Genomic DNA, 9696 nt, shown 5'->3' on the forward strand with positions numbered 1-9696 from the left:
ATCATGGGTAAGTTATAGGATAAAGCACATGCATATGATCAATCATATAGTTAGTATGAAAGCAAGAAAGAACTCTGAAGTGTTTTATATAAAACCGCACTCAACTCATTTTACGTACGATTATATGGCGTCGGATATATGGTTAAGGACCTGACAGATAATTAGAGAGGAAACCTGCCGTCACTCCATGGGGTACTCCTTTTCACGATTTATTAGCAGCGAGGGATCTTTAATTATTATGCATCATCCCGCAGACAGGATAATACATACCACCAGTTCTGGAGCACTGACTGAAGAGAGAAATAGCCCAATGGGCCTACCAACGGGGATCGATTCTAGACCAACCGCGTATCAGGCGAGCACTTTACCACTGGGCTACATCCCGCCCCCATATCGCAGTAAATATGAGTATAAGTTATCTATTATGTTATAATATAAATAGCATCTTAACATAATTCCTGCATGCAAGAAAGCTCAGGCGTTGTCCAGGACAACGTACTTAAACTTTGAATAAAAGCACGAAAGTCAAAATCACCCATGGAATAATTCGTAAACATCATGAACACTAGCTCGAGTGTCCTTAAGCTTTACTCTGTTATATGTGAGAATACAACAGAATGATGCTAGAGGACACTCGAGCTATATTGACGCATATTAGAACACAATACTCACCAAGCATTGAAAAGTAAAATAATAGAATGTTTGCTTTAACGAGAGATAATGATTTTTTCCGTGTATGTCACTTTCCTTCACGTTAAACGTGCAAACAGTGCTGGCTACCATACAGCTAACATGTTGGGGAGGGGGGGGGGGGGGGATGACATGTATTGTGCTGTCTTGTGTTAAAGTCGCAGACCCTAGTTTCAACCAGCGAAAGTGGACACAAAGTTAAAGTTTCTTTTGTTTAATGACACCACTAGAGCTCATTGATTTGTTAACTTTCGGCTATTCGTAATTTCGACATTATTATAGTCTTGGAGAGAAATCCCGCTACAGTTTTCCATTAGTAAAAACAAAAAGAAGTTTGTTTTGTTTAACGATACCACTGGAGCACATTGATTACTAATCATCGACTATTGGGTGTCAAACATTTGGTAATTTGTACATTTAATCTTAGAAAGAAAGAAAGAAATGTTTTATTTAACGACACATTCAACACATTTTATTTACGGTTTATATGGCGTCAGACATATGGTTAAGGACCACACAGATTTTGAGAGGAAACCCGCTGTCGCCACATAGGCTACTCTTTTACGACAGGCAGCAAGGGATCTTTTATTTGCGCTTCCCACAGGCAGGATAGCACAAACCATGGCCTTTGTTGAACCAGTTATGGATCACTGGTCGGTGCAAGTGGTTTACACCTACCCATTGAGCCTTGCGGAGCACTCACTCAGGGTTTGGAGTTGGTATCTGGATTAAAAACCCCATTCCTGGATTCAACCACTTATTTTGTCAAACGCCCATTCGACTCTGTACTATGCGGAGACACGCCCTAATCATGTGTTACGGTTTTGTCGAGATTTAAGGATATTTTTCGGTTTCAACGTCACAGATTCTGTTGTACCTTTATAGCCCATTGGGTTATTTCTCGTTCCAGCCAGTGCACCACGACTGGTATATCAAAGACTGTAGTATGTGTTATCCTGTCTGTGGGTTGATGCATATAAAAGATCCCTTGCTACTAATAGAAAAATAGAACGGATTTCCTCTCTAAGATTAAATCCCATGTAGTGGCGACAGCGGGTTTCCTCTCAAAATCTGTGTGGTCCTTAACCATATGTCTGACGCCATATAACCGTAAATAAAATGTGTTGAGTGCGTCGTTAAATAAAACATTTCTTTCTTTCTTTCTTTCTATCTCTATCTAAAAAACAAAAGAAAGGAAATGCTTTATTTAACGACGCACTCAACACATTTTATTTACGGTTATATGGCGTCAGACATATGGTTACGGACCACACAGATATTGAGCGAGGAAACCTGCTGTCACCACTTCATGGGCTACTCTTTTAGATTAGCAGCAAGGGATATTTTATATGCACCATCCCATAGACAGGATAGCACATACCACGGCCTTTGATATACCAGTCGTGGTGCACTGGCTGGAGCGAGAAATAGCACAATGGGCCCACTGACGGGGATCGATCCCAAACCGACCGCGCATCAAGCGAGCGCTGTTCCACTGGGCTACGCCTCGCCTCCTATCTATCTCTATCTAGTGCCTCGTCTATAGGAGGACAGCCACTCATGAGGAGATCCTTTACTGGAGATTTCATCCCTCTTGCATCGACACAAAGAAGACAGCCACTCATGAGGAGATCCTTTGCTGGAGATTTCATCCCTCTTGCATCGACACAAAGAAGACAGCCACTCATGAGGAGATCCTTTGCTGGAGATTTTATCCCTCTTGCATCGACGCAAAGAGGACAGCCACTCATGAGGAGATCCTTTGATGGAGATTTCATCCCTCTTGCATCGACACAAAGAGGACAGCCACTCATGGGAGATCCTTTGCTGGAGATTTCATCTCTCTTGCATCGACACAAAGAAGACAGCCACTCATGAGGAGATCCTTTGCTGGAGATTTTATCCCTCTTGCATCGACACAAAGAGGACTGCCGATCCCAGGCTTGTTTATTAAATGAAAACTAGCGCCGGGCAGATTTCATTGGAATAAATACAGCTGTAATGACATGCACTCAGGAACCACAGTGATAATATCAGGTGTTCACGAAAGATTAAGTTTGTTTTGTTTAACGACATAACTGGAGCACATTGATTCATTAATCATCGGCTATTGGATGTAAAACATATGGTAATTTTGACGCAGTCAAAGAGAGAAAACCTTCTACACTTTTCCATTAGTAGCAAGGGATCTTTTATATGCACCATCCCACATACAGGATATCACATACCACGTCCTTTGATATACCAGTTGCGGTGCACTGGCTGGAACGAGAAATAGCCCAATAGGCATACCGACGGAGATCGATCCTAGACCGACCGCGCATCAAGCGAGAGCTTTACCACTGGGCTACGTCCCGCCCCTATCACAAAAGATAAACCTATTCTGTCCCACCGGTGGCACCCGTCATGAATACTGCCACGACAGCTGTCGAGTTCGTCACTTCATCTAAAACAAAGAAACATTAAAAAGTATGCAAGAGTTTCGCCAATGAGATGAAAACGCAGACGAAAGCTCATCTTCATAAACGTTACTTCTCAGAGGAACGTGCGTTTTTAAAAACAAAAACAACGAAAAACAATGAATTTCTTGGTATTGGAAACGTCAGGATGACGATAAGAACTTCAGATGTACGGAAATGGACAATCTAAACTATAAAATCTAAGATATGTCTGATTTTAGTCAACAAAAAAACAAACAAAAAAACGGCTCTAATAATGAAAAATGCACCGAAGTGTTTAAAAACTAGGGTCTGTCACTTTAGAACAACATACTTATTATTCAAGGCCAGCTGGCAAATACATACACGTCTGACAACACTAAAATGTGTTTGTTCATACGCACTGATTATAATCAGTTATTTTTATAACATGCACGCACGTACAACACGTACACATCCACGCATGTACGCACGGACTCACGAGCGCATACAATACAAAAGACTACAATAACCTTTAATTAAAGCTGCAGTCTCGATTATATTTACTTTTAATAACCATACTATGTAGAATAAATAACTTCCGTTTTAGAGTTGATCCCGTTACACGCCATTCTTCAATGCTCCTAGATGTACTCGCTAATGTAGGTATCGTAAAAGTGTAATTATTTCAGATTCAGTGGACAAAGGAAATGTTTGTTTAACGACACCTCAGTATAATTTAAACCATGAGTATTAGCTTATCTCTCTCTCTCTCTCTCTCTCTCTCTCTCCTCTCTCTCTCTCTCTCTCTCTCTCTCTCTCTCTCTCTCTCTCTCTCTCTCTCTCTCTCTCTCTCTCTCTCTCTTTCTGTTTCTTCCCTCTCTGTGCTCCTGTCTGTCTGTCTCTCACCTCTCTCTCTCTCTCTCTCTCTCTCTCTCTCTCTCTCTCTCTCTCTCTCTCTCTCTCTCTCTCTCTCTCTCGCCCCTTTTCTACCACTCTTCCTCTCTCTCCCCTTTTTTCCTTTTCTCTTTTTTCCCTCTCCCTTCCCTCTCCTCTCCTCTCTCTCCTCTCTCTATTCTCTCTCTCTCCTTTTTTTCTCTCTCTCTCTCTCTTTCTCTCTCTCTCTCTCTGCTTTCTCTCTCTTCCTCTCGCCCCTTCCTCCTTCTTTCTTCCTCTTTTCTTCCCTCTTTCCACTCTCTCTCTCTCCTTCTCTTTTCCCCCTCCCCTTCTCTACTCCCTCTCGCTCCTCTATTACCTTTCTCTCTTCTCTTTCTCTCCTCTCTCTCTCTCTCTCTCTCTCTTCTCTCTCTCTCCCTCCTCTCTCTCTCCTCTCTCTCTCTCTCTCTTTCTCTTTACCGGCCTCGGTGGGCGTTTTCCTTCTCCATTGGTCTACCCCCCTGGGTCTTTATTTCTGGGTTCGGATCCCATTTCCCTTTATTCTCAATTTTTTAATCCTTTACCTCCTTCCCCTACCCCTCCCTGAGTCCTCCGCTTTCCTCCCAATTTTTTAGGTGTAAACCACCCCTCCCCTTCCAGTCCCATAACTCCCTTCAACTTTCCATCCTTTGGTGCTCCCCCTGCCTGTTTCTTTCCCAAATCTTCCCCCCCTTGCCTCCCTCCCATAAAAACAGTAGCCTATTTGGCGACTCCCTTCTTTCTTCTAAATCCCACTCCTTCTTTGACATATTTTTGACGTCCAATACCTTTTTTTCCCTTTCTTTTCCATCCTTCTAGCGGCGTCGTTTAAAACCCCCCTTTTTTTTCTATCTTCCTCTCCTCTCTCTCTCTCTCTCCCTCTCCTCTTTTCTATCTCTTCCCTTCTCTCTCTCCCTTCCCTCCCTCTTCTCTCCCTCTCTCTCTTCTCTCCTTTTTGTGTCCTTCCTGTCTTTCCTCTCTCCCCCTTTTTCCGCTTCATCTCTCTTCACCCTCTTCCCTCCCACTTTTTCCTCTTTCCTTCTCAATCCTCCTTTCTCCCCCTCACTCCTCCCCCCTCTCTTTCTTCTCTCCTCTCTCTCTTCTCTCTCCTCTCTCTCTCTCTCTCCTCTCTCTCTCACCTTTTTCCTTCTCTCCCCCCATCCTCCTCTCTCTCTCCCTTTCCTTCTCTCTCTTCTCCCGCCCCTTTTCTCTACCATTTTCCTCTTCTTCCCTCTTTCTCCTTCCTCTCTCCTCTTTTTCTCCCTTTCCTCTCTTCCCTCACCTCTCCTTTTCGCGCTCCCTTCTTTCCTCCCTTCCTCCCCTCTCCTCTCTCTTTCCTCTTTCTTTCTCCCTCCTTCCCTCTTCTCTCCCTCTCTCTCTCCTTTCTCCCTCTCTCCTTTCCTTTTCCTCTCTCTCTCTCCTCTCTTCTCTTTTCCCGCCTCCTTTTCTTCCTTCCCTTCCCCTGGTCTACCTCCTCTTTTTTTTCTTACTGGGTTCCTTCCTCTTTTTTTCTTCTCATGGGATTTCCCTCCTCCCCTCTCCTTTCCCCCCCCTTTCCCCTTTCTCCCTTTCCCCTTCTCCCCCTCCTTGTTCTTCTTCTTGCTTTCTATTCCGACCCTTTTCCATTCCTTTTCTTCCCCCTCCATCCCCTTTCCTCTTATCCTGCCTTTCCCTTCTGCCCAATCCCCTCTTCCCTTCTGCCTGTCATAAAACCCCTCCTATTTGGCGACAGCGTTTTTCCTCTCCCTCCAGTTTCAGAATGACCATATGTTTGACGTCCCCCCCCCCCTTTAAGATAAAAATCAATGTGCTCCTAGCCTTTCCTTCTTCCTCCATTTCCCTTCTTTTTACTCCTTCCCTCTCCTCTCTCTCTCTCTCTCCCCTCTCTTTCTCCCCCCTCTTCTCCCTCTCTCTTCTCTCTCCTCCCTTTCTCTCTCTCTTTCCCTTCCTCTCTCTCTCTCTCTCTTTTGTTCTTCCCCTTCCCCCTTCCCCTGTCTTTCTCCCCCCCTCTCCTCTTTCTTCTCTCACCCTCTTCTCCTTCACTTTCATCTCCCACTCTCAATCTCCTCACTCTCACTCTACCTCCTCTCTCTCTCTCTCCTCTCTCTCTCCTCTCTCTCTCTCCTCTCTCTCCCTCTCTCTCTCTTCTCTTCTCTCCTTCTTCTCTCGCCCCTTTATCTACCATTCTTCCTCTATCTTCCCTCTTTCACTCTCTCTCTCTTTATCTCTTTTCCTCTGTCTCTCTGTCTCTCTCGCTCACTCTATTTCTTTCTCTCTCTCTCTCTCTCTCTCTCTCTCTCTCTCTCTCTCTCTCTCTCTCTCTCTCTCTCTCTCTCTCTCTCTCTCTCTCTCTCTCTCTCTACCGGCCTCGGTGGCGTCGTGGCAGGCCATTGGTCTACAGGCTGGTAGGTACTGGGTTCGGATCCCAGTCGAGGCATGGGATTTTTAATCCATATACCGACTCCAAACCCTGAGTGAGTGCTCCGCAAGGCTCAATGGGTAGGTGTAAACCACTTGCACCGACCAGTGATCCATAACTGGTTCAACAAAGGCCATGGTTTGTGCTATCCTGCCTGTGGGAAGCGCAAATAAAAGATCCCTTGCTGCCTGTCATAAAAAGAGTAGCCTATGTGGCGACAGCGGGTTTCCTCTAAAAACAGTGTCAGAATGACCATATGTTTGACGTCCAATAGCCGATGATAAGATAAAAAATCAATGTGCTCTAGCGGCGTCGTTAAATAAAACAAACTTTTTACTCTCTCTCTCTCTCTCTCTCTCTCTCTCTCTCTCTCTCTCTCTCTCTCTCTCTCTCTCTCTCTCTCTCTCTCTCTCTCTCTCTCTCTCTCTCTGTGTGTGTGTGTGTGTGTGTGTGTGTGTGTCTGTCTCTCTCACCCGATCTCGATCTCTCTCACCCTCTTCTCTCTCACTTTCATCTCTCTCACTCTCAATCTCTCTCACTCTCACTCTCAATCTCTCTCACTCCCTACCTCCCAGTATCAAAATAAGTACTTAAAACTTAGCCTGGTTTAAAATGTGTTCAGATGACGTTAAACCGTACTCCTTCCACGTTCCTTTCCTTTGACAGAACATTGTAAATTTCACTTCATAAATTACTGCTATTAAACCATACTAGAAGACCCAGTTTCAATATTTATTATACTCGTGTATGCTTTAGTACGAGTTATAAATATCGCCATTAATGTCTCCGGCACTTCTTCATTAGAGGAGGGTTACTTGTCATAAAGTCATAAACACAGTTAATAACACATGTACAGGTGTGTTTCTATTCCGCAGCTGTCACCTGTATGAATTAACGTTATAGATACCCTGACCTGTCCCGCGTTCAGTTGACATGAACGCTATGCGAAATTTTAGAAACCCACACAGTCGTGTTCTGGAGTTCGAGCGCTCGCCGTACTTTGTTAATCGATTTTTCTAGCCTAACTTTAAACAGGCTTCATTTATACGTAACCTATTTTACGTTTGTGTATTAAATTTAAGAAATGATTTACAAAGTCGTAACGAGTTAGGTTATCGGAATATTTTTCATTTCTCATAGGTCTGCTTTAAATGTAGATAAAAAAAATTTCATCGAAATGTAACAAGCACTTTAAAATTTGTTTAGTAGAAAGCTACATTTTTAGGCGAACATAACATCTATAACTTTCGATAACTGCATACTGTGAGACTTTCAATTTTCCCGTGGCAAGGCGTAGACCAGTGGTAAAGCGCTCGCTTGATGCGCGGTCGGTTTGGGATCGATCCTTGTCAGTAGGCTCATTGGGCTATATCTCGCTCCAGCTAGTGCACCACGACTGGTACTCCAAAGACCGTGGTATATGCTATCCTGTCTATGGGATGGTGCATATAAAAGATCCCTTGCTGCTAATCGAAAATAGTAGCCCATGGAGTGGCCACAGCGGGTTTCCTCCCTCAATATCTGTGTGGGCCTTAGCCATATGTCCGACGCCATATAACCGTAAATAATATGTGTTGAGTGCGTCGTTAAATACAAACATTTCCTTCCTTCCTTCAATTTTCCCAGAATAATTGTACAGCACAATACCAAAATTGTGATAACTCTTCAACCTTATACATTAGATCAATGTTTGTATTGTATCCATCCATGTTTTATAGAAGTGTACTGGATCTGTTGGAGCGACATGTATTTCACTCACAGTTTAATGTGATAGGATACAATACGATAAAAACCAGCGTGTATTCCTGGACACATCACTGGTTGTGTTTTGTTTTGTTTTGTTTGTTTGTGTGTGTGTGGGGGGTGGGGTGGGGGGTGGGGGGTGGGGGTTGTTTTTGTTTTGTTTTGTTTTGTTTTGTTTTGTTTTGTTTTGTTTTGTTGTGTTTTGTTTTGTTTTGTTTTATTGTTTTGTGTTGTGTTGTGTTTTTGTTGTTTTGTTTTTTGTTTTGTTTTGTTTTGGTTTGGTTTTGTTCTGTTTGGTTCTGGTTGTTTTTTGGTTGATGTTTTGTTATTGGGTTGTTGTTTTTTTGTTTATTTTTTGTTTTGTTTTGTTGGGGGGGGGGGGGGGGTTTGGGGGAGGTTGGTTTATTTTGGTTTGTTTTGTTGCGTTTTTGCTTTGTTTTGTTCTGTTCTGTTTTGGTCTGTTCTGTTCTGTTCTGTTCTGTTCTGTTCTGTTCTGTTCTGTTCTGTTCTGTTCTGTTCTGTTCTGTTTTGTTTTGTTTTGTATCGTCTGATTTGTTTTGGTTTGGTTTGTTTGGTTTTGGTCTGGTTTGGGTTGGGTTTTTTGGTTAATTTTTTTTCTTCTTCTTCTTTTTCTATCTGGTGTAGTTTTGGTTTTCGTTGGGGTTTTTTGTTGTGTATGTTCGATTTTTTAATTATTATTTATGGCTTTGTTTGCTTTCAACGTTATACGGCTATGATAGAACAGGAAGCTATCAAGTTGTTAGCGAGCGTTCGTGAAAACCCCAAGGACTGAACGTAATCCCATCAGCTATAGTCGGATAAACGTTCGCTAGACTGGCTTATGGACTCCAAGTTAAACAGAACAGAAGCCAATCAAATACAAGTAGTTCGCGAACGTCAGCTATGCTCACTGGCGCTGAACGCAGGTCGAGCTTTTGCGCTTAGCGTTACTTTTATCTTCTCATTTGGTTTAACAATTTCCGGAAATCTATCCGCGGAACTAGTCTGCCGTTTGACGGTGACTATTTCATAGCAGACAGGTCTAGAGAGGTGAATATTACTGAAGTTGACAAGGGAGAGCATGCGGTATGCGAACATGCTTAAGTTGACAAGGGAGAGCATGCGGTATGCGAATATATTTAAGTTGACAAGGGAGAGCATGCGGTATGCGAACATGTTTAAGTTGACAAGGGAGAGCATGCGGTATGCGAACATGTTTAAGTTGACAAGGGAGAGCATGCGGTATGTGACAAGGGAGAGCATGCGGTATGCGAACATGTTTAAGTTGACAAGGGAGAACATGCGGTATGCGAACATGTTTAAGTTGACAAAGGAGAGCATGCGGTATGCGAACATATTTAAGTTGACAAGGGAGAGCATGCGGTATGCGAACATATTTAAGTTGACAAAGGAGAGCATGCGGTATGCGAACATATTTAAGTTGACAAGGGAGAGCATGCGGTATGCGAACATATTTAAGTTGACAAGGGAGAGCATGCGGTATGCGAACAT

General features: G+C 43.3%; 1 protein-coding gene across 1 annotated transcript; it reads right to left on the reverse strand.

The window, feature by feature from the left end:
* Positions 1-9081: 9081 nt before the first annotated feature.
* Positions 9082-9696, reverse strand: LOC121389837. The gene has a single exon (XM_041521486.1). It carries the CDS (start codon positions 9694-9696, stop codon positions 9082-9084), a length of 615 nt encoding a protein of 204 aa, XP_041377420.1.

The sequence above is a fragment of the Gigantopelta aegis genome, chromosome 15 (genome assembly GCF_016097555.1).
Source record: "Gigantopelta aegis isolate Gae_Host chromosome 15, Gae_host_genome, whole genome shotgun sequence".
In the NCBI taxonomy this organism is placed as follows: domain Eukaryota; kingdom Metazoa; phylum Mollusca; class Gastropoda; order Neomphalida; family Peltospiridae; genus Gigantopelta; species Gigantopelta aegis.

Bases quoted from the DNA above. Each gene is read 5' to 3' on its own strand.
- LOC121389837 (XM_041521486.1), bottom strand. From the start codon at position 9,696: ATGTTCGCATACCGCATGCTCTCCCTTGTCAACTTAAATATGTTCGCA.